The sequence below is a fragment of the Archocentrus centrarchus genome, chromosome 23 (genome assembly GCF_007364275.1).
Source record: "Archocentrus centrarchus isolate MPI-CPG fArcCen1 chromosome 23, fArcCen1, whole genome shotgun sequence".
In the NCBI taxonomy this organism is placed as follows: Eukaryota; Metazoa; Chordata; class Actinopteri; order Cichliformes; family Cichlidae; genus Archocentrus; species Archocentrus centrarchus.
In genome coordinates, this window is record NC_044368.1 from 11968302 (window position 1) to 11993380 (window position 25079).

Sequence of the window (25079 nt, forward strand, 5' to 3'; positions counted from 1 at the left end):
GCTTTATCTTAGACATTTTAGACAACTCTATTTATAGAAAGCCTTCCCAGAACAGTGGATGCTGCTGTAGCTGCAAAGGTGAGACTATCATAAAAGCTCCTGTAGGTGGCCCACTGCTTTTGTCCATGCAGTGTACATGGAGGAAAAGACTGTTACAAAAAGGCAAAAATAAAAAATAAAAACACTCACAGCTGTTTCACTTTTACTTTTATTTACATATAAAAACAAAAATACAGCTGCACAGTAAAAGTGACAGTATTTTCATACTCAGTTGGTTGACTAAACACAGAAAACAGTTAATCTTCAGACAGCTTACAAAAACAAATTCTTACTTTTCAAAAGTAATCTTCATTTAATTTTTTTTTTAACACAAAACTTTAGGTGGACATCAGCTATGTTTTTTTGTTGTTGCTGGCAGTGTGGCAACTACTAATAACATAAATAATTCTCTCATACACATCTAAGTAAGGAAATGTGTCTGTGTTGGCTAAGAAGCAATTTAACAGTTTACTTCAGCATCATTTATCCACAGTGAGCTTAAGAACACGCATGACAATAGTAGGTGATATTTTGGTTACAGCACGAGTACAGTGGCAGGTTTTTCTTTTTTATAGAGCGGTTGACTCTTCCCTTTTATTCAGCATCCTGTGAGCAGAAGAATCAAGTGATTTATACATCTGGAAATATAATAGTCAGATTGAGAAACAGTACACACAGAAAGACAGAGACTTAAAAAAGAATGCATTTTTTTTCAGATCTGGATAAGCTCCCTGCAGAGCATCATCCAAAAAGCTGTCTTGCTTTTTTTTTGTTTTTGTTTTTTTTAAATAAAACTGAGGAGGATGCAGTTTTGACTGAATATGTACAACAGAATAGCAAAAAGTAGAAATACAGGTGTAAAAAAATAACCCTTTAAAAGAACCATATAAGAGGAAAAATTGATTTCAGTCCAATGCAGCAAAACTGTGAAGTAAGTTTTTCTCCAAGCAAAGTAGAAAGTGTAGAATTATTGCCCCAGGCAATAGCATGTATACACATAACTACACAGTAACAGTAGCTTATTTTCCTTTTTTTTTTTTTTTTTAAAGGCTCTACTATTTATTAGAGGCATCAAAAATAAAGTGTGAAAGAAAGAAGCCGTGTTTTATGGTGTGTGGAAACGTGTGTATTGCAAATTCTTTAGGAAGTCTGACTTGTGATATTAGTGTTAATAGAATGAGGGGGAGGATAATGGTTAGTACCTCAAGTTAACTGTACATAAGAACATGGATATATAGTAGCTTAAAGAGAGAGCAAAACATATAATACAAGAGAAGACTTGAATTAAACTGGATATGCAGCCTCTACTGCCGTGGGAGTGTTGAAATACTCATGACATAAGATGTCAATAAAAAAAATTAAATATTACAAAAAAGACTGACTTTAAAATAGTTTTCTAGAATTGCTGAACTCTCTTGTAAAGAAGTCCTTTATTCATAATACCAGGAAAAGTAATTCATCCTTAACTGACAGCGATAAGACCGTAAGACCCCACTGAGACACAGCTTAAAGTCGTAACCAGCAGGTTTGAGCTGATGCAGGCTGATGAATGAATCGGTGCTTCAGGATAAACACATCTGGGTTTCTGTATTGTTTCAAGCCACGTACAGTTTTAGCTGCCTTATTTGATTTGTCGTCCTGGAGTTGCCTTTAATTTTACTGGATACAAATAAAATATAAAAATATTTTCTTATTCACACTTTTTTTTTTTTTCATTTATCCCTTTCATGTTTTATAAAAAAAAAATATATATATACCAGCTTTGTTCCATCTTAATGTCCAGGCATTGGGATCTCGCTGCACTTTAGTAAGACTTTGTGAAAGTATCCAGCACTTTTTTTTTTTTAACTTTCTGTGTGTGTGTGTACCACAAAGCAGTATATTTCAGCTATACTTTCAGAAGTCAGAGTCAGCATCCAAAAGCTCTGCCTCCATTAAATTGGTCCTAGAGTGGATAGGTCCATAACCAGCCCTCCGGCCTGCCGGTACTCGAGCCACATGGGCCATTCTCTCTGATATCCCATCAGTAGGATCCATCTCTCCAGGGTAGTGTGAAGATCCACTGGGCTGCCAATTGGAGGGAGGGAAGCGTGGCCTGAGACCCAGATCCTCTGGAAGATCTCTGAAGTTTGGGGGGTCAGATAGCAGGCTGTGGCCATAGCCATTCTGGCTGGTCTGGTATTGCAGGTAGGGACACCTCTCCTCGCATGAGAGACGGCGAGAAGGTTGGAAGTCTGGGTAAGACCCAGGCAGAATTTCCTCCTCCATCTTCTGCTGTTGCCTCTGCTGTTCCCGCAGATTGGCGACCAAGCTCGGGTGAGGGGGCAGTTTGGGCAGACGGGGCACTGAGCTGCGGCCAAACTCACGCTGACGATAAACCTGGTGGTCCGCCATCTCCTCGACCGGACGCACCTCCTTCTTCCTCTTCTTCTTTTTCTTTTTCCTCTTTATCATATCCGGTGAAATTTCAGCCTCCACCATCCACAGGCGGTTCCTCTCCTCTGGAGGGGGCACTGTGACAAATCATATCAACAGCATAAAAGATCAAGGTTTAAAAAAAGAAAGGTCCAGAACATTCATATTTATTGCACTTGGTGGAAAGCCAGAATCATGGCCTCCAGATCTCACCTGGTGTACCAGTAGGTGTAACAGAAATGTCCTGCGGCAGGATGGCACCTCGTCTGGCCACCATCTTTGTCACATGTTGTGCCCAAGCTGATGACATGTCATTTGATGGCTCGTTTAGATCAAAATTGATTCCGGCTATGAAACAGAAAAAAAAAAAACTAATTTAGACCCAACAAATGCCAGTTTCTAAGTCTAACAAACCCTAAATGGCTTTCCCAGAATGCTTCATTAGCCCTGAAATAATCAAGCGTAAACAAGCATGGCAGCCACAGCAGACTCAAAAGTGGCATGTTTTTGGTAAACAACCCATGCAAGCAGGACAATCCTATGACTGATATGCATACAAAACCATATTAATATGAGGAGTCTGGACACATTGCAGTTTCAGTTATTCACCACAAGATGGAAGTAAGCAACCCAGACATGGCAACCACCATTTTCTTCTTCACCTCTATTAGTGGGTCTGCATAATGAAGGCAGTGAACTCTGCTTCATCATAAAATATCAGGTAACTCAGAAGTATTTATCTGAATTACTTCAATGACTTCACTGAAATACTCACCCACGGGTCCATCATGGGACACGGTGTGCATGCTGAAGGACAGCTCCTTCTCTGGATCCTTGTGGAGCTCCTTCCTCATCGCGAATGCCTTGGCGATCATCTTGCTCTTCTTTATCCTCTTTGGTTCATTGTCGCTACGGCCAATGATCCTGGCAAAGGAGCATAACGCAGGTTGATGGGGACAGAAAGAAAGGCCATTTGTAACTGCTTTCTGGGAACAAAAGTTCAGTCCTGATCCACTGATAGCAAAAGATTAGGACTTAATGGTATGAAATCCAACAGCTGCCATGTGACTTTGGATAAGATGCTGAAATCATCAGTCGAGCTCTGTCATGGAAAAACCCTGGGTAAGAAGGCTTTGGCCTGAGCTGAAAACACAAGCTCCAAGAAGCTGAATTACTTCTTCTTTTTTTTTTCATTCTGGAAACAAATTCCAGTGAGCAATAGCCAAGTCACAGTAGGGTTTAATCCCGAGATCCGGGATTCCCGGGAAATGCGATCAGAAACCATTTCCCGTTTCCCGGGAAACGTTAGACGGGAAACCGGGAAAAAAGTCGCGCGCGTCGATTTGACTTTCAGAAAGAAAAGAAAGCTTCAGAATGTTAAATTTAAGGAAATGTTGAGAGAAGGGTTCGTTTAATGCGAAAAGCATTACTCTTCATTTCAGGCATGTTCAGCCTCCGTTTAAGGCTTCAGCTTCATCTCAAGCGTTTTAATAGAGGTATTACACAGTTGTGCTTTTTTCCTCTTTAATTTGTTGAAATCGTAGGCAATGTGTTTACCCTAAGGTATTTTGTATTATATAATTTTATATTATTATATATTGTTATATTGCATTATATAGCCTATAAAATATGCCTGCCCTGAACAATAAGAAATATTGTTTAACTTCGAGTGTTTCTTTTCCTCGTTTGCAGCCGCTTACTAACAATCATGAATTAGGATACGGGCCTAATGTGTGAAGAAATTATCATGAAATAGATTGCTTTAACATATTTCGCTTTTAAAATGGAGTTGAGTAAAATGTATATTTTTTTAGGCTATAAGGATTGGCCAGTTTTTCAATAGACGATTCACAGCGAACCTACTTTAACCCTCAGACACGGTGTTATAAATTTGCTGTTGCCAGAATGGCAATGACCAAGTCGTAGTGCATTACTCAAGGCCCTGTGTTATGCCATATTATAGTGTAGTACGGTAGTTAACTTTTCAATGACTATTACAGCGTTCCACTGGTGGAGATATAGCCCAACAGATGTCGCCACGACAGCGCAAGTGGCTGAGCCTTTATCAATGCTGTGGAGATGAACCGTATTGTTTTGCACCAGCAGTTGTAAAATATCTTGGTATAATTCCATGTACAATGCAGGAATATTCGAATTATATTTGTTAAGGGAGTGTTGAGGAACGATACAACACCGCATAGCTCGAGCACTCGAATGTCGAGATGTAGGTTTTATTGCGTTAATCAAGCCGACGTTACCCCCTACTGGGCATAACAGGACATAGCTGGAAAGCTACCTCTACAATATCACAATAGGTTAAGGCCGACACAGGCTACAGAAGGCCTAATTAAAATAAAAAAATAAATAAACTTTTTCCCGGGATTCCCGGGAAATGGCTCTTCATTTCCCGGGATTTGATCCATGTCATTTTCGGGAAAAATATTAAACCCTAAGTCACAGTGAGCCCTTGCAAACAATTACAAAACAAAGGATCAAGGCTGAAAATGCAAATCCACGCATTGGGAATACACAGCAGGACTAAATACATGTGCATGCACTTCATACGTTGAAGTGATGGGAGATAAGACACGAGATTTTTAGTTATTCTGCACAAAAAGCAGACATTTCCCACACTGTTATCACTACATAGGAATATGGATAGGCATGTAACGATGACTTAAACACAGACAATCAGAACGAATATTGCGGAAATTTGAAAAAGAATATTAAAATGCCAAAAAACCTCTTTAGGAACCCACAGTATTTCTTCATAGCAACAGCCATAACACCGGAAAGGTGTTATGCTGAATTTTATGTTCACTTGCTCACTTGCACCAGTGCGTTTCCAGATGAGGATGGTGGCTTTGGTCCCACACCCAGGTGCTCATTGGCAATACCCGTCCCAACATGGAAAACAGGTTAATTTCTCCACCATCAGATGGGACCGGTTTTTAATGGTGCATTTGGGATGGGCTTGTGGTCTGAGAGGCGATTGTCACGTTGGCTCACACCTGTTGAAAATATGACAGAGATGATTAGTCTGCATCTCCAACAAACCTTGCAGTGGTGCGCCTCCCACACCTTCCAGCCAGCTCTATGACCGAGGTTGCATTCAGATGCTGGGTCTGGTTAATAAGAAGGCTTTTACATGGTAGGGCGGGGAGAGAGCGGCTTACATTTTTGAGGCAAAATTCATTCCAATCAGCCAGTGTCAAACATGGTGGGAAAATAGGGCTTGCATTCACTACTTTACGCTGAGCGGTTGGGCCGGCGGTTTGTGGTCTTGCATCAGATTGTGGATTTCTGTGTGGTGACTGAATGCAGAGGTTGAAACTGAGAAGTGGCTGGGTATAAAGGTAGCTTTGAAGAAAGCAGGTGTGTAAACTTTAATACCGCAGGCCCGAGGCTATTGTTTAAGATTTTAAAGAGCTGCAAAGCTGTTAGGGGTTGAAATGAGCATAAATGCTCCATATACTGATCATTTAGTTCCACCTAATCAAACTGTAAATTAGAGAGGAAATACAGCCCCCTGATAGCATAAAAAATGATAAAAAAAAAAAGTTCTGAACAACAGTTAAACACAACTTGATGCAACATAAATGAAGCAAAGCATGGTAGTTCCAGATCGTCACTTAAAACCATCATATATATACTTTATTAGTTCTCGTAGGTAGCTGCACATTCCCTACCCAGCAAAAGATCACCGGTTTGAATCTCAGAAGGAGACATAAATTCCTTGGGGTTTACGTCAGGAAGGGCATCCAGCCATAAAAATCTGACAAATCAAATATGAGAGCTGCCTGTTGTGGCAGAAAAAGTTCATGCTGGTTCTGGTAGAAAGGTGTCAGAATACACAGTGCATTACAGTTTGTTACCTCTGGGAGCTGCATAGCCTCAAACCAGTGAGGGTGCCCAATGCCTGACCCCTGTCACCCGCCAGTATTATTGGATGATATTAGCTATTTGCAGTTATCTTGGCATAAGCCTTTTTAATGGCCAGTAATGAAAAATGTAAAAGTATAGAAGAAATGGGAGAAATACCCTTTAACCGTGTCATGAGTGTTGTCCACTGCTTAGTCGGATTTCTGTGTAAAAGAAAACACAACTTACAGCACATAATCCCTGAAGCTCTTTCCCCTTCAGCTTGGTTGAAGAAGTCATAAAAGTGGCAGCCAAAGGTTATAAAACAAGCCAAAAGCAAGGAATCCAAATATTCCTGCAAACAAACCCGGAGACAACAGTTTATATGTAAGGTATCAGACACTTTGTTTCCTGTACAAATCATACAAAATAGGAACGATTGGATTAATGTTCAGTTATTAATAGTTAAGCCCAGATTTCACTCTGATTTGGAAGAAGAGGGGCGAGAACTTACCAAGCCGCAGCATCGTCTCATTGATTTTGCTCGCTGCTTTCTCACTCAAAAGACCGGGGTGGTTACTTTTGATGGAAAATAATGTCATAACACCTAAAAACAGAGAAACGCTTTAAATCAGTGTTTGCAAATTATTCTGCAAATATTTAAGAGCAACTTTTATGACAATTTACTTCTCTTTATAGCCATTTAAGCTCAAACATGACAAGCCAATGCTTCTGAACTGACCTCGAATGAGGAAGTAGCCGCCAACAACAAGCACCACTCCAATGGGTGCCAGCACAAACCCAGCGCGATACCTGTAGTTCTTGTAGCCCACAAAACAGATCCCCGCTCACAGAGTCTCCGTCAACCTTGAACAACCATGCATAGGCAAAAGAAATCAGAAAACTGACAGTGAGCTGCAAAACATTTTAAAATCTCAAAGTATGAGAAATTTTAGAGAAAACCCTCATACGCACCTCAGCAATTGCTAAGATGGCCACAGTGAGGACAAAGGGGATGGACCAGGTGACCATGTGAAAGTAGGAGGTTCTACCAGACAGTGGTTGGTGAGTAGTGCCCAGAGCTTTGAAGGATGTGTGCCAGGCATAGGTCAGCATGACAAACCAAATCCACGCCTGACATCAGGGAGTAGTAGACGATGATGAAGATGGTGACACATGACGGCGTTTTCTGAAGACCTGCAGAGAGCAAGATTCAGAGATTTCAGTGAGTGCGACGGGTGGACGAAAAAAAAAAAAAAAAATCAAATGAAATTGAATCTGATTTCATGAGGAGTTTGAGGTTTTGCACTCACGAGGGCTCCCCGAGTCGCATAGTGTTGTCGCTCTTGCATACAATCTCGTTGCGTGCACCGTCCAGAAACTGGGCCAGCCAGCCGATGCTGCCCACAAAGAAACAGGCGTTGATGTAGAAGAGAATGACAGCTGGGTAGCGGTTGGAGTTTTTCCAATCTGCAAGAAATGTGGCCTGAAAAAAAAAAAAAAGTGAAGAGACAATAGCAAAGTGAGAAGTGGCTTAAGTTAAATGTGACCCAATTAAAAAAATGCATGGTGTTCTAGTTTTGTCTCACCAGGGTGAAGAAAGTGCAGAGGAGGGTGATGGTGCCAAAGTAAGCAATGTAGGCGTGCATGTCATTGTGCTCCTCTTCAGTGAACAGAGGATTGTCACACTGGATGCCACAGCCCTCTACGTCCTTGTACCAACTCGACTGAATGTCCGTCTTCACCAAGGGAGCTTCACACTGGCCTGATGTGTTGAACTTCAGCTTTTGCACCTCATTCTGCAAACAGATGATACAATGGGTAGTTTTACAGTTCCTCATCACCGTTAGAAGGGTGCCTAACAGTCTGAGATCATTGCTCTCTACTGGATCCTGACCTCTGAGCCCTGAGGAGGGACTTTTCAAAAATATCCGATGACATTGCATAACAATCAAACATACCGAACAGCCCACAGGGAATTTGTCACACTTGAGAAAGCTGGGCCAGCCTCTCTCCTGGTCCACAATGCTACATGGACGACGTGTAGTCAGACAGAGGCTCTGGCTGGGCAGCTCAACTCGGCCGTTCTCGCATTTGGGCATGTAGACGGCACAGAGCAGAGGCTGGATGACCGACCAACAGCGAGGGGCGTTGCGCAAACCTAGGATGGAAAGGCAAGAACTGAAACTTCCTGTGACATTCAACTTGGAAATGACAGATTTACAAGGATGAAGATGATCACATCAATAGTTAGATTGATCTGCCAATGATGATACTGATGATCATTATAAACTTACTGACAGTTTATAAGACCTGGAGGTGGAGGTGTACATATTAAGAGAAGTTATGGCAGGAAGATGAAATAAATCACAGTTTGATTATGAGTGATTTTTCATTTGCATGATCTGTTTGTATGATAGCAATCAAGTGAGTAATCTGACTCACTCAAGAGAAAACAGAGGAAAAACTAATGAGGAAAGATTCAAGGTAGGCCATAGGACGAAAGGCGGGTACACCCTGGACAGGTCGCCAGTACCCAGAGAGAACACAGCCAGGACCTTCTTGCTGTGCTAACCACTGTGCCACCATGCTGCCTCCTATGTTCAATGTGTTGTTCAATATTGCAATGACAATAAATGATGAATGAACAAATACTGAAGTGTGCATATTAATCTTGCAGTTCATTTACAGGGTTTTCCCCTAGGTTTGTGGAGGGATAAGTTGCAAATGATGCAGCACTAGTTGGTGGGGTTGTCTTATTTTGTAGTCAGAATGTAGCCACTATTGAGCTCTTTTCATTTACCTTCGAACAGCATATTAAACATAACATGATGCCTCTGTGTGAACACGCAGTGTGTGAAACCATGGCACAGGGAAAGAAATGTTTTTCATATTTATTGTGTTTCAGGAAGGCTTTTGCTGTGCCCATGAATTGAAGTTGCTCAAATTCGAGAACGTAGTTGACTTACTATACTTTTCTGGACTGTTGCTCAGGCAAAAATAAATACATAAAACACATGAAAAGTGGCATAAAACATACATTTTGTGAGTATTGAATAATTTAAAAAAAAATAAAAAATTGTAAGTGCTGCAATACTTTTTGTATTTTTGAAAAAAAAAAAAGCCCCATTACCTGCAATATGAAATGCATATGTGTTATAAGACCTGCATTACATTAATAAAATAAGCCCCTCTCATAGTTTTCAAAATGTAATTATTAACAGGAGTCCAAAAAAACTAAATGGAGGGCAAACACTGTTTGTGTGGGACATTTTAACAGTTCAGGGAGGTACTGTCATTTAGCACGGAAAGGTCAAATATATCTGAACTTAACTTTTCCAGCTCTCTTGCAAACTATAATAAGGATAAAAGGAAGCTGAAGTTTTTATTCATGGTCTCATGCAACAGTTTTTATATGCTCCCATATTGTCTTTTATTGCACTGTTATTTCTCAGCTGCTGTTCTATTTGGTGACAGCCAATTTTTTGGCCAGTTGTGACACACATATACTGTCACTTTATGCCATATTCTCCCCTCTGTGAAAGTAGTTTGCATCATCCAGCCATATTCACCGAAATCTGCAAAGCTTGTGAATTTCTGGTGACTTGCTCTGATGAGTATGCATTAGACAGGCTGAACCTTTATTTCACTGTAATTAAAAAGTCTTCACTGCACATGCACAGACTGTAGAAAAGTGCACGTCCTGCAGAGACAGTTAAAATGTGTCTCAGGATGTGGGATGGGGACAAGGGATACAAATGCTGTGCAGCCCCACTTAAAGAGGGGCGTCTGCTATAAACACCCTGTTTATACAGAATTCTTATTATTATGTGAGAAATATATGTCTTATGAGACATATAACACCTATAAAACTATTATTTCTGTTTATTTTCCATATTGGAACTGTAATTGAAAGACATGGCGTTGTGCAACGATTTAAAGTTCATAAATACTGCTGACAAAGATTTTGTGAAAGCCAGTTTATAGCTTAGCTAATAAACGGGGGAAAATATACAAATTCAAACAGTACATTTTTCCATCCACACTTATTACATAATGCGTATGTAAAGACAGGGGCTACAGACCTTCTCCACCTTAATGCACTTGTATTTTAAACTATTTACAAAAAAGATTTATTCTAAGTTTATTGATAGCATTCTTCATTTTTGCTATATATATATATATATATATTTTTTTTTTTTAACCTCACGATGATCTTGCGGTAAAAGTCAGTCATATGAGAGAAATGAGGCTCTTTGAAACAACCTCTAGAGACCTGTGAGGCAGACCTGGGACTGACAGGTCATTAGTGAGATCTTTATGAAGGGGAAAGTTTTTCTTGCAGAATATTTAAAACCCTTTTATCAGCCAGTCTTTAACTGTTTCCTCTCTGCCACCTTTTGAATGATTCCCTTTTGTCACCTTTAATGGCTTTTAACCTCTCTTTTCATCTAGAGGACCGTTTCCATTCTCCTGAGTAGTGTGAATATCACTACAGGCCATTATCATACAGTTAACTCCTTTACAATACAAAATGAATACTGGAAATACCAATCTTTAGAGTTTCAATGTATTAAAAATGTTACTCTTTTAATTGAAACTACAAAATAAAAGCCTATTCATAATTATATAAATTACATATAAAGAAACTGACTTCTCCGACCTAAGAAACACTGAACTGTACTATTAATTTCCAGACTTGCAGGTTATAAAATGTGAAATATAATTTTCAATCTTACCGGACCCATGGTCAGCTTCTCAAAAGCCTCCTCTTGGGTGCTGGAGTCCTCCGCCAGGATCAGAGATGTTGAGTGTACGGCAAAGGCGAACCCAAACATGTGTTGTATTTAAGCGCCTCGCAAGTTGTGGTCTTCTTGCAGTTATCCTCAAATATCGTCCCGTTTGGAGACAGTACTGCCCCGCAGCCTGAAAGCCAGGCAGCCGAGACGCAAAGCATCCCGTAAAATCCAACAATGGGGCTCCAACTCTGGGAAGACATCTTGGGAGGGGGCGGGAGGGTTCAACTGCGAAAAAGTTAAAAAAAAAAATAATAATTTCTTGTCCTTCAGCAAACTAATCTACCGAGAAAGCAGAAGGGGGTCGTTTCCTTCATCAGATTTAGGATAAGTTTCCCAAAGCAGCATGGTGAAAAAAAAAAACCGCTTCAAAAGTTTTTCCGCAGTCCTTCCAAACTTTTTTATTCTGCACTTCTCATCCGATCCCTTTTGGTTTTCCCGAATTCTTTCATTATCCAAAACCCAGCAGCCGCGAAAACTGTCCTCAAGCAGAGAAAAAGCGGATGATGAACTTGGAACAGTATAAAGTATTCATTTGTGTCGTTCAAGCTGGACAGGAAAGTTGCAGATTCTTCTTCCCTCCCCCAACTTCCAAAAAAAAAAACTTGCCATGAAAAAGTCTGAATCTCTGTAATAGGATCTCCAGCTCACACGCACCACCCCTTCTCCAACCCCCCCAACTCTTTTTTTTATAGTGGCAGAAAAATAAGGTGATAAATTATCCAATGTCTCTGTATGTGTCTGAAGAAGTGATTTTTCTCCCGGTGAAGTGTCTGATGAGAGGTTTTTGTTAAGTCTCTCTGAGCTGCAGCTCACTGTCTGCAGTTTTTTTTTTTTTCTTTCTTTTGTATCTCTGGTATGCACATGGTGGGGGAAAGCCAGGGCAACAAAACCTCCCTTCCCATCCCCCTCTGCAAGTGGAAGAATGTGCCTTATGGCAGGCTGTCTCAGAGTTTCTCGTCTCAAAGACCCCCCACCCCAAAACAACACAGACCCTCCCATTTGACAGGTTAACTGTAATTTGTTCTTAGAGCCAAATTAAAGGGAGTAAAGATATGTCTGTATTTTTTTTTTATTCCGTTGAAGAACCCCAGGTGACCCTCAGACAACTCTCAGAGAACTAGAATAGAGCATTTAAAATATATTTGAACTGCATATATTGTTGACATAAATGGTAAACAGCCCTTGCATAATGCTGTTATGACTTTTTGCATTATCTCTGAATAGGTAAGACATCTCAAGTTAAAGCATGTGCATGCATAACAATATTTAAATTAATGTATAGTGTATCTATCTATCTAGAGATGGATGGATGGATAGATAGAGAGAGAGAGAGAGAGAGGGATGGATGGATGGATGGATGGATGTGTGTTGCACCGATGAAAAACGTACCAAATCTTCTCTGCTGATGCCAAACAGCTTATTCCGCTGTTGACTCTTGTTTTGAACTTCTGGTACCCCAGGTGCTGACAATCAGGCTTGTCATCATTGGAGGCAATCTCAATGTAGAGACTTATCAAGATGAGATTCTGAAACCAGTGGCAATCCCATATCTCCACAGTCTGGGACCACGCTCTATCCTCCAAGATGAAAATGCTCGCCCCCATAGAGCGGGGTTTATCAGAGACTACCTCCAGAATTTGGGAGTGGAGAGGATGGAATGGCCTGACCTCAACCCCATTGAACACTTGTGGGATCAGCTTGGGTATGTTGTTTGTGCCAGAGTGACCAACACAACCACACTGGCTGACTTGCAACAAATGCTGCTTGAAGAAAGAGATGCCATCCCACAGCAGTGTGTGACCAAGCTGGTGCCCAGCATGAGGAAGGCATGCCAGGCTGTTGTGTCTGTGTGTGGTTCTTCCACATGCTACTGAGGCTTCTGTTCGTTAAATTAATAAATTGTTAAATTTCCAATATGTCCAAAGAGTCAACAGCAGAATGAGCTGTTTGGCATTTGCAGAGAAGATCTGGCAAATTTTCATGGGTGCAACGCACATACTCAACAATGTTGCTCAACCCATAAATGCATTTTCCGTAAATCTGTGGCACCATTTAAGGGGAAATAAACAAGCTTTCCAACAGTATAAAACTTACTGCCAAGCAGCATTGTTACAACAAAGAAATGATGGACCGAACACAAATTTCCTTACTTTTTGTGCTAAGTTTATAAATATAGATATGAGTATTTCACAACAGTAACAGTGTAACAGAGATCTGCATTTCTCAGAGTTCTAATCAGTGAGTGATCCAGTGTTTACAATGTATCTTTTCAAATGTTTTTGGTTTATAGTGGAAATATGTTATTTTATAGTGTAGACATGAATTGTGAATAAAAATGATGAATGAAAGTACAGTAGCTCATTCTTCCTTTTTCCAGGTTGAGCAGGGCCACAAAAAATGCCACCTGGAGCAGCCACTTACCTGGGAGCCACACTTAGACGTGCAGAAAGTGTACGTGTGGCCTAATCTGTGCTGATTCAGTTTGTTTTTGTGGACAGTTATGCAGCAGAGTAAACACTCCTTGCACTGGAATGTACATATGCAGGCATTACACAAGGCTTTATAGTTGAAATGATATGCTTTAAGGTGCTTACAGAATGCCTCCAGCTTTATTATTAATCATGTGGGGCTATTATTTATTTACACGAAGCTTTAGAGAATATGACATCTGAATATCTGTGTGTGGGAGAGAGGGAGGGGCACAACTCAAAATTAGTTTTCCTTGGGGCAGCCATAATGGCCTGAACTTCCTGTGTTTGAGTTAAGGTGGCTATACTGTTAATAAAAGCACAAAAAAACACACAGACAAAACTCACACACTCACATTATTTTAGGCTCGGCCACTTACGTTTGCTTTTATTATTTTGACTATGGTGGGATACCAGAAAAAGCACATTTCTGAAAGGTCAGAACTCCACCATGTTGTTGTTATTGCTCTAATTAGAGAGTGCACTTGTGGTATTTGGATGGCTGCTGATGCTTTGTGTTCTGAGTGAATCTGGGTTAGCTCAGCTCTATCATGCATATCTGTGTGTGTGTGTGTGTGTGTGTGCGTGTGTGTGTGTGTGTGTGTGTGTGTGTGTGTGTGTGTGTGTGTGTGTGTCTGGGCCTCTTTAAAACCTACAGCAACATGGCTGCCTCAGTGAGTCAGAGAAGAAAAACACAGGGACCACACACAGAGCACTAGATCCGGGGCCAACACACACTCACTCACTCCAACTCTCATGTACATACTGACTCACTCACTACAATAAGAGACACCTACAGAGTCATACACTGCAGTTTGAACTGTCACTTTATCAGTTTATTCTGCATAATTATATTATTCCAGGTGTCCAAAAAGTGCTAATGAAGTAAAAATCAGTGAGGGGTGTTAAAATCATAAAGACCTGCTATGTTTAGATTGGGAGACTTGTTAGATAATTTAAAAGAAAAAAGAGGGCTGCTCCAAACACAGGACTGCGTGCACTCCCAAATATCACAGGCATCAGGTTTCAGGTTGAGACTGTCTCACAACTCAGGTTTTCATCTGCTAGGCATTGAAACTGGGTGGAGATAAGAGGTCATGTTTGTTTCTGCTTTCTCACAGTTACATTTGACTTTTGACCATGTGCAGCTCCCCTGGGTAATGAGTAAAAGTTGTACCAGTCAGGTCTTTTATTTAGGAAACACAGGGTCTGTATCAGTTTTTTTTTTTTAACTGAATATGTACAGTACTGTGCAAAAGTCTTTTAGCCACTACTCATTTTTTATATTTGCTTCCACAGAGCAAGACTTCCTTTAACTTTTAAAAGTAGTCTTGAGCAATAGTTCTCCAGGCTTTCTGGAGGTCTTTCACAGTTTATCTTTGGAGCATGTCCTTAAAAATAAGTGGAGGACAAAAGAAGAAGTGGCAGGCCTAAAAAAATTATCTATAGCAGATGAACAATATCTGAAAGTCTTAAGAAGTTCTTAAGAAATAGGAAAGAATCCAGCAAACACCTGAGAGATGCATCTGGCCCTTCAGTTGATCATCAGCTGTTCACTGAAGCTGCATCAGAAATGGTCTCAGTGGAAGGGTGGCTGTCAAGAAGCCATTCTTAAGGAAGGTAATCAGGGAGAAAGGGCTGAGGGATGCCAAATTACACAAGAATTGGACTGAAAATCTAGATTTGAAGTTTGTGGTTCAAATTATCATCAGTCTGTATAGAGGTACAACAGTGAGTGAGTGGCTACAGTCATCTGTAAAACATGGTGGAGGCTCTGTCCTGGTTTGGGGCTGCATTTCAACCAGTGGTGCTGAAACACAAAAGCATACCTGGATAGGAGAACAAACAGTGGAACAATGGCTTCCCCAGAGCCTGGACCTCAACATTATTGAAGCAGCGTGGGTTCAAGAAGTGGATTCGACAGCAGTCCAGATATTCAGACACTTGTTTTCCTCCTTTTAAAAACACTCTTCTGTATATTAGATTAAAATGTGAGCACAAGAAGGCAGCCCAAACACAGAATATGAACCATGTGGTTTGGCAAACATTTATTTGTAATGGCAGCGTATTTCGACATACACCCTGCAAAAAATCCTGCGTCTCCTTGCAGCCATGTAGGCAGTCAGCTGGCTAAAATGAAAGGAGGCAATGACATCATGTGCAGTGTGAGGTCTTGGCAGAACAATTGAGCAGTCCAGCATGGCAGCATGATTATAAGAGGCCAGACCAACAGTGTAAACATTTGTTTGCGGCTTTTATGAAATGAAACACGTTTATCCTATTTTATATTATTGCTTTAACTTTGTAACAACGCTTTTTTTTTTTTTTTTGGGGGGGGGGGGGGGGGGGGGGGGTGTTCTGGAACATGGAGGTAACATAAGCTTGCGAAAGAGGAAGAAACTATACACAAAGTATGCTGAACTGAAATAAACTATTGTGGGATAGACAGTTCTAAAGCATGACACTAAACAATATGTGATATACTACAATTTCCAACACATGTTAAAGGTAAGCGTCTCCTCACTGATGGTAAAATTAGGTGATACTGTTGTTTTTTTTAACATATAGAAAATTATATTCAAAATCTGCAGTTCCCTTTTCAGTTATTTGCAGTTGTATGAATGCAGTTTTTTTTTTTTAAAGAAAAGCACAATTTCCCATATTTTGTGCCATTTTTGGCCTAAAATTACATGTAACAAAAAAAAAAAAATAATACTGCTAATACATGATCTTGACTGCAGCTCTCCACTAAAATTAAACATGAGCACCAAATACACCTTCTGCACTTGGTTTGATATTTAAGTTAGCATTTCAAAATCCAGTGTTTGGTCTGTGTGTCTTTTGTCCAAAACAGCCACAGGACTCTATTGTACTGATGTAAGCAGTTCTACCAATCGGTCCCCACTAAGCTGGAGTCTACGTTCTTCTTGTTCTGCTCATCAGACTTTGGCCTCTCCTGGATCAGCTCCACGGGTCAGAGCTGTGTTTTTGGTTGTAGTTCTGCAGCTCGATCTGGTCTTTGATCTGGTTTATCAGAATCTGAGACAAAAACATGCCAGCCAGCTGCAAAGCAGAAAACATGACAGAAGGTTCAGTGGCTGGTCTCTACTATTAGAAGCTGTGTGAGTGTTATGTGCAGCTCTACCTGTGGTATAGCCAGTCCCAGCGCAATGCCTCCCAGTAAGAACAGGTTGCTGTGGATCCAATCAACTATTTTGTCTATGCAGCCATTGGTGTGAATGTGGATTCCAGCATCAGTATATTCCAACTTCTGCATGCCCTGACCGCACATGGTATTGATTACCTGCCCACAAACATGCATACAGGTAAAACACATGACGGACAACAGAAATGAACCACATCATCAACAGAGTCAAAAAAAAAAAAAAAAAGAGCTCACCGTCTCGTTGGTGGTGATACAGCAGGAAAAGGGGACAGAACAGCGTTCTCGGCTGGGGTTGTCCTCGCTGCAGTTGAAGTACATGTTCTGTGACCAGTCCACAAATGTCATAGCGCCACAGCAATCAAACTGATGAGACAGAAGAGATCAGAAGACGTAGTAGCTAATCAAAGGCTACCATCACCCCCAAAATTCTGGACTAAATCCTCACCTCTTTCTGACCAAAATCAATAAGGTTTTGCAGATCAATATCATCTCTGTAGTGGATGATGGCATTGTTGATCATCTTGGTCACTTTACCCCTTGCCTTGAAAGAAAATTGAAAAAGTACTTTATGTATTAAAAAAAAATACTGAAATAAATCTGGAATGCTTTTGAGTCTTAAAAACAATTTTTTTTATGAAGTTGCTTCTGAGAAATGTTGCTTTTTTGGAAGAAGTTATGTTATGTTATGGACAAAGTGCAGCAGAGGGCGCTCTTGTGTTATATTTAATAATAGTATCTTGCTCTAACACAAAATCTGTGCAAAACAATTATACATATAATATAATATAATATAATATAATATAATATAATATAATATAATATAATATAATATAATATAATATAATGTCATCATGTGTTGCTGAGCAACCACCTAGTAATGGGCAACTTTAACACCTTATTAAAAAAAAGAAAAAAAAAGAAAAACACACAGTTTTAATTTCTATGAACAGGCCAAAAAAGAAAAAACCCAAATAACAAACAAAGGGAAACACCCTTTAAAGCAGTTTTATCAAATACATTTGTGTTAACATTATTCTGATTGATATAAATGGTCCATATTGTTCTATTACCTTATCTGAAAAGACGAAACCCAGTACACCAGCAATGAGCTGCAGGATGAAGATCACAGTCAGACATATACAGAACTGGGAGGAGAGAAAAAGAGCGGCTGTTAACACATTGTAAATTATGGCCGTTTACAGAACAGAACTCCTGTGTCTCCATGAAGCTGTTGCTTATGAGTGCCCTTGCTGGAGCAAATGTGCAGAAAAAGGAAGAAAGCAAAGAGCAACTGGACAAAGATGATAGTGAAACGCTAGTGAGCAAAATATTTTGATGGTTTCCCAATTTAATTTGATTGCTTCGGTTTGCTTGGCATGTAGATGGTGTCAAATATGACCACTGATCTTAACAGAGTTTGCATCTGCACCCTTACAGGTGTAATAAAAGCATAAAGCCCTTAAATTCTTGCTTTTGGGGGGAAAAAAAAGGACCTCACTCACTGTTTGCAAGAGGCAGATGTTTTCTCGGAGGGACCCCACACAACCGCAGAAGGTGATGATGAACATGAGGACCCCCACAACCAACAGCATTACAGCAGGGTCCACAGAGAGACATGCGAGCGCAGTTTCTGTAGTAGAACAGAAGATGGGAGAGACTCAATGGATGGCATAGACAGAGAGAGCTGGTTGGCAAACAGCTGCAGGAAAAAGAATTACAAAAATGTATTTCCAAGCATGTTTCTAGTGAAAAAAAACAAAAAACAAAACTGGACTTACAGAAGCAAAAGCATTTTCCCAATATGTGATGAGACTGCCAGTGTGTCATAAAAAGACTGTATGCTCCATAAATGGACAATTATTTACCTGCATGTTTCATTATGCGGGCGTACACTCCAATTGCCACCAACACCAAAGAGATTATCTGCGGAAAAGAGAGAAAAAGATTTCTTCATACTTGGGTTTGTGTCAAAAAAATTAGAAGTGAAGCGTAATATGCACTCCAGGGAAGCTGAAGAAACATTTTTTCTATGTTTCTGCTTGTACAGGGTGCATCATCATTTCTCCAGAACACTCAGTTTCACTAATAAGAATAATGTGTAAGAGCTGTATGAGTCACAGATAAGGCTGTACTGATGGTTTTCCAGAAACCTGCACAGACATGCAGAGTTAAACTGTGGGACTTCATCACCAACAATTAGTTGTTTGAATTAGGAGATTCTTCCAGTCTCTCTGCTTTAATTTGACTTAATGAACCTAAAGCAACCTGCAGTCTTCCCTAAAAAGAAATAAAGGCTCTTTCACTCTGTACTGCTCTCCCACTCTCAATAGAATAATAGGGGGGACTCATAAAAATGCTTCCCACCCTGAATGAAATGGATCCAGTTACCACAGACACTGCACCTTAATGTGGTGAGAGAGCAAGGTCAGATTGTTCTTTTTTGGAGGGGTTTAGTTTCACATTTGGAAAAAAAAAAAAAGAGGAACCCAAAAACCAAAAAAATACAGACACGATACTTGAAGCAAAGCACGTCTGCATATGAGCCTGCAGTCCTCATGAAATGAAGTGGCTTCTAATAAGCAATATCACCACAAACCTGCAGGGATAAGTTGTATCCACTACAAGACTCACTGTAGCTGGAGGGAACAGAAATGACAACGCATTCCATACATGTTTTTACACAGCCTTATCCTGTTTGTACACGGCCACCGCTTCAACACTGTTGACACACTTATATAATATAAGAAAAACAAAGGAACAAAGGAAAAACTTTATGTCAGATCTTGTATTCAGCATCTTAAACTAATTTTCTTATAGAAACAGAAGCCTCCTCACACGGATCTAAATCTCAGTTTAATCTGTAACAACAGATCAACTCTGAAAATGCTGTAAGAAATCTCCTTAAGTTCGGGCCCACAGTCACCTGATACCGCAACCCACTGATGGGAACTTTCCTTTTGTTTACAACCCACAGCTGATCTTTGCAGTTTTACAGAATTCGCTGAAATGAAATTCAAATGACGTAGTAAAATTATTTGTTGGAATGGAGAAGTATCAACAGGGCACACAGATGTGAGGTGTGTGTGTGTGTGTGTGTGTATGGGGGAGTATATCAAGCACAAGTCTGGCCCCATCAGCACATTAGTGCTGGGAGTTTGCATGGGAGCTGAGCATGTTACAAAAAAGGATCTGTGAAACTGTAAAATCAACTCTTAGTTCCCCTTCTCTGGTGCCTGATACAAAGCACAGCAGACTTGTTTACTTGTTGAAAACATGTGTAACCTTTGTACACATAACCTATGTGTAACCAATCCAATCTTGATTTTCAAAATGAAAATAAATCTTGGTCACTGTCTAAACACTGAGCTGAGAACACCTGGTGTATTTGTCCGCGTGTACAGTATGCCTCTGTGAGTGAAAGAGATTCACGCTCATTAACTCCCCCTCTCCTCTGCTTAAACAGTTTCAGTCTGAACACCAAAGTTAAAGAACAACTAGGTCAAACAAAACAAAGTGTGTTGCTGGCCGTAGACCTAAACTGTTTTACATGGTTGGGCTAACTTAAAGTATAGCATAAATGTCTTTGATCTGTTCATTTGTTATTCAAATGTCCTTTGGAAACTCACAGACAAGTGATCAACCTGCACACAGAGTTCATAAAATAAAAGGCCACCACACGTTGAGATCAGTCTGTGCTTTCATAATGACGCACGGTTACTCACCCAAAATATAAAATTAAATATGAAGAGCAGGTACTTCACGACTGGACTGACATACGTGAACTCCGCATCAGATCCAGGTGCGCCTCTGCGTTTTCCTGCCATGGCGACAAGTGAGCGTTTTTATCCAAGTCTGCGTGCAAGCGAGCCACAAGCTGAAAGAAGGTGTTTGCGAAAGCTAAACCGAACACCACTCAGCATTATGGTGAGGATTAATTTGCTGTAATAGTTGACACATATCAGAAGTTATAAGTTACAAGCTCCCAGCTGCCCGCCGACCTTGGCTGATAGTACCTGGGTGTGTAAAAACTGGGTGTTACCATTTCCACACCCCCCCCCCCCCCCCCCCCCCCCCAACAGATCATACAACCTGGGACACTAAATGGCTCCAGATATTAACATCGTCCAAACACTGACGCTTGTGGCGATTTAAAACACTTTTCCTACACTGAGTTGGTATTTTATTAAGAGACAAAGGAGCAAAAATAACAAAGCGTATGAAAAAAAATCCAAACAATTACTGAAAAACATTTTTTCTTTTCCATTCTATCAAAAAAAAAAAAAAAAAGGTAAAAGTGAAACCACCTTGGAGCGTAAATGATCCACTCTATTATTTTTTTTTACTGTGATTTTATTTTGAAGGCACATTTTTCATAACATCCGCTTTATGTAGGATGAATGCAGAAGTAGATATTAGCTCATTTTGTAGACACATAAAATAGGAAAATGTCGTGGAAAAGCGAAGGTTTGTGCGACTAGTTCTGCAGGTGTTTGCCAATATGTGTGTTCAGCGTCTTAAGCTTATAATAGACTTCTTAAAATGCATGGGCTATTAAGCTAACGTTGCTAATCCTTTCTAGTCGTATAGCTGGAGCTTGTAAATTGTTGTTTTTTGTTAAAATATGTCGTATTTTCCTTGGAACAACATTTGTTTCCAATGTCTGTGGCAGGCTGCTCTCTTCCTCGAGCCTCCCTGTGTCTCCTCGTCCCTCCGGTGAGGCTTATGTCTGCCTTCATGTGGCAGGTAGTGCAGCAGCGAAGTGTGTTGCAGTACGACAAGCTGGCGGACTTCATCAGTTTGGCAGCAGAAATGGTCCCAGAGCTGCTCAGTCCTACCCAGAAGACTCAGCTCATCCTGGGCCTGAGAGCAAGGGTGAGGTATTAGTCTCGGCTGTGAATACATCTTAATGTCAATGGAAGCTAAGATGAGGAATTAATTAGCTTCTGCTATGTAGCGCTTATCTCTGTGGCTCCTCAAAAAGATCTTTTTCTTGTCTTCATCTTCATGTACTATTGCGTGTCTAAGTGATAATATATAAAGGTAGTATTTGAAGTTGATTCTAAGGTTGCTGTTTCTGTGCTGATTTTATATTGCAGAATTAGTATTGATAACATTTTTAAATATTAGACAAAGATAATGATTTAATGGGAAAAGGCAATCCAAACGTACCTTTTTTTTGTTGCAGCTGGTTCTGGAGCTGTGTCGTTGTGACGGCGTAGCCAACCTGCAGATCATCCAGAGCCAACTAGATAAAATCCACACCTGCAGTGCTGAACTGAGCTCCAGTGATCAGATGGTGGGTTTTTTGTAAAGGCAGTTCAGAGGTGCTTCCACCGCAAAACTGGAAGAAAAAAATCTTGACTTTTTCAAACACAAGCCTTAGGCAAAGGCATAATAGGCACACGCATGAAAAGCCCTTTTCAGCTCTGTTTTGTCCACTTTTTGACAGGCCAGTTCTGATATATTAAAGACGTCTTACAGCAACTTTGCCAGCCTGGTTCAGAACATGTTGAATGTTCCTTTTGAGAAGGAGTTTTTTTTCCAGGTGAGTTGGTCTATGACAAATTCACAAGTCTGAAGTCCACTTAAGGACACTGCATGCTCAATGTTAGTGAATTGTCAGTCACAAGGTAGCTACAACCTGTTTTATCATCTGCCATACACTGTACTGTACTGTTTACCGAAGTTGTAGATTAAGTAAGCTGTAGGGTAATTTTCTCATTCTTTTCTATTCATTCAGTCTTGTTTTGGAACAAGAGGGAATTTCCGCTGCACTTTCATATTGGCTTCATTTTTCAACATTTTTAATGTATTATCTGTGCTTCAGAGCAAGTAGATGAACTTATAATTTAAATATGATTTCTGCAGGAGATTTTTCCTGCCAGCTACGGCTCTGCCTACAACCAAAGGATCCACCAGCTCATGTCTGTGTTCCTGTCCAGACTGGAAGAGCTGCTGCCCATACCAGACCTGCAGCAGGTACTCTAGCAGTAGTAAAAAAAAAAGTAATTTTGTACCACAAGATTAAAAAAAAAATGTGTGACCTGTAAGATCTTATTCCTCTTAACAGCCTACATTTCTGTGGTCTTTTCTTTCTGTTTCAGACAGCAGCTTGGCTCACTGAAACGCCTGTATCAGAAGAAATTGGACTCCATTTATCTGAACCCTTTGCCTTGAAGGCTCTGCTGCATCATCACAGGCAGCTGGGGACTTTAAATTCAGGTAAGAACTTCTACTCTTTTTCTTAAACAAAGGGGTATAATTGAGTGAGTAATGTGAAACATATTAAAGGCCATCCTCTCTTACAGTGTGGTCAAGCAGTGAGGAGGACATCATTTTGTCCACACTAGCCCTCTCTTTGCAAACGGCTGCAGAGAGGTTCACTGAGCCGTATAATCAGGAAGATGATGGTAGTGAGGAAGGGACACCAGCACTGGAGGGATTCGAAGAAGAGTCAAGTCAAGGCTTAGATGTCACAGCAGATGATTGGCTGCCAAAAAAGAAAGAAGGTCAGGGAAAAACCCACAGCAGACCAATATTAGTCTTGAATCAGTTAGTGTTATATCGCTGACTTGCTATGCTTTATGCTTTTTCAGGTCCTCTATCTTGTTTGTTCATCTGCCCTCAGTGTTCATTCACACACCGCTTAAAGAGGAAAGTCCAAGAGCACATCCAGAGTGAGCACCAGATGACAGCTTCTATTCAGACAAAGGTTTCTGGTAAAACAGCCAGGAGAAAGATGGGACAGAAAAGTCAGAATCCTATAAAAAACAAGTAAAAGGTGACTCAGAGAAACGAAGGAAAAACAAACAAAAAAGTGTGGATAAAAACTGGGAACGCAAGCAGAAAAAGGACAATTTAGAAAATAAGGAAAGTCATAGATGGAAAGAGCACGCACAGGAAGACAGAAGGTTTCTGAGTACACGCCCTGTGAACAAGAGCTTCACAGAGGAAGAAACCAAATGTCTGATTTGTGAAAAGCTCTTTGAACATCCAAATCAACTGAAGACCCACACGAAGCTCCACAGTTTTCCCTACCATTGCATCCAGTGTGAGAAGGGATTCACCAGCCAGTCAGGCTTTTATCAGCACAAAAGGCTTCACAAGAGAGGACGAATATTCATCTGTAACCAGTGCAACAAGGGATTCCTGTGCAATTATTCACTGAAGCAGCATGAACGCCTGCACGATGGTCCCACCAACTTATGCAACATCTGTGGAAAACACTTCAGCAAAGCTGGTATCACAAGACACATGCAGATGCACAGAGGGGAGAAAAACTACCTGTGCACCATTTGTGGGAAGTCCTTTTTGTCTTCAGGTGAGCTGCTTCTGCACAATCGGTCTCACACGGGGGAGACACCGTACACCTGCATCCAGTGTGGGAAGGGCTTCTCCAGTAAGAGTCACCTAAACGTCCACATGCGCTCTCATACAGGGGAGCGGCCGTACCTGTGCTCAGAATGCCCCAAGCGTTTTCTCACACTGAACTGCCTGAAGAGACACACGCTCAGCCACAATGGGGTGAAACCATTCAAGTGTCCGAACTGTGAGAGAGAATTCTCCCAGAAGGGGAATCTGAAAAGACATCTGGCGACTCATAAACACCACACGTAGTGTGCATTTTTTTTTAATTTGAGAGATTGGGGATTTTATTCATATATATTACTGTGACAAGTTTATTTCAGACTTGTGGAAATCCAAAATAAACCTTTTTACCAAGTGTGGAAATCATTCACCATGTAGTTAAGTATGAGCTTTGTTTTCTTCAATGGATTTGGCAGGCATTAAAGTGCAATTTAGAATATGTTACTGTCGTAGCTGAACGCTATGGAAGCTTGTTTCTGCCAGTGGAAAAAAAATACGCATAAATTTAATATTCAATATACATAACTAGAAATTAAATTTTGCGGCACTGTCTTACTGTGAGGGATCATCCATTTTCATATGCACTTATAACACATAATGCTGCCAGATGAAGTGAACAACACATTTATTCATTACAATGAAATATTCAGCCTGGAAACTTTCTCCTGACACTTACCTTAATGTTTTTTCAAACCAAGCACACCGCCTCTCCCTCAGTGACGCCTTCTAATGTCAGCAGGACAGTGTGCCCCACTGGACTGCAAAAACTGTTCAGTAACACCACACAATACCCAAGGCATTGACCTTGCATTCAGATGTTCCAGATCCCAGTCTGGTTCAGTGTCCATGGAAGGAGCAAATCACAAAATCAGGCAGGTGTTTTTATTTTTAAATACTAGGGGTGGGACTCGATTAAAAAATTAATCGAATTAATTACAAGCTTTGTAATTAATTAATCGAAAT

The 25079-nt window shown here is 40.5% G+C and overlaps 3 protein-coding genes across 5 annotated transcripts; 1 reads left to right on the plus strand and 2 right to left on the minus strand.

Moving 5' to 3' along the window:
• Positions 1–189: 189 nt before the first annotated feature.
• smo (smoothened, frizzled class receptor) lies at positions 190–11714 on the minus strand. The gene is given in 20 exon segments (XM_030719717.1): positions 190–2552; positions 2668–2802; positions 3230–3378; positions 5284–5293; positions 5296–5323; positions 5325–5377; positions 5380–5423; positions 5425–5458; positions 6565–6641; positions 6643–6670; positions 6830–6922; positions 7058–7160; positions 7162–7182; positions 7291–7443; positions 7445–7504; positions 7625–7801; positions 7905–8114; positions 8277–8476; positions 11060–11125; positions 11128–11714. Coding segments are annotated over 20 exon segments (2445 nt in total). The 5' UTR covers positions 11315–11714; the 3' UTR covers positions 190–1935.
• Positions 11715–15946: 4232 nt separating this feature from the next.
• tspan33a (tetraspanin 33a) lies at positions 15947–20763 on the minus strand. Of its 2 annotated transcripts, none has more exons than XM_030720329.1 (8): positions 20471–20763; positions 18614–18671; positions 18251–18378; positions 17819–17857; positions 17194–17289; positions 16983–17111; positions 16728–16886; positions 15947–16645 (listed from the first exon to the last, which is right to left on the minus strand). In XM_030720329.1, the coding sequence occupies exons 1-8, from the start codon at positions 20570–20572 to the stop codon at positions 16544–16546; spliced, it is 813 nt and encodes a 270-aa protein (XP_030576189.1). In that variant the 5' UTR covers positions 20573–20763; the 3' UTR covers positions 15947–16543. The 2 variants fall into 2 exon arrangements, with proteins under 2 accessions (XP_030576189.1, XP_030576188.1); XM_030720328.1 differs by having other exon boundaries at positions 17819–17893.
• Positions 20764–21110: 347 nt separating this feature from the next.
• On the plus strand, positions 21111–24006 carry LOC115773600 (TERF1-interacting nuclear factor 2). Of its 2 annotated transcripts, none has more exons than XM_030720421.1 (8): positions 21111–21212; positions 21418–21620; positions 21934–22044; positions 22198–22293; positions 22617–22727; positions 22853–22970; positions 23057–23257; positions 23345–24006. In XM_030720421.1, the coding sequence occupies exons 1-8, from the start codon at positions 21194–21196 to the stop codon at positions 23524–23526; spliced, it is 1041 nt and encodes a 346-aa protein (XP_030576281.1). In that variant the 5' UTR covers positions 21111–21193; the 3' UTR covers positions 23527–24006. The 2 variants fall into 2 exon arrangements, with proteins under 2 accessions (XP_030576281.1, XP_030576282.1); XM_030720422.1 differs by having other exon boundaries at positions 23377–24006.
• Positions 24007–25079: the final 1073 nt, after the last annotated feature.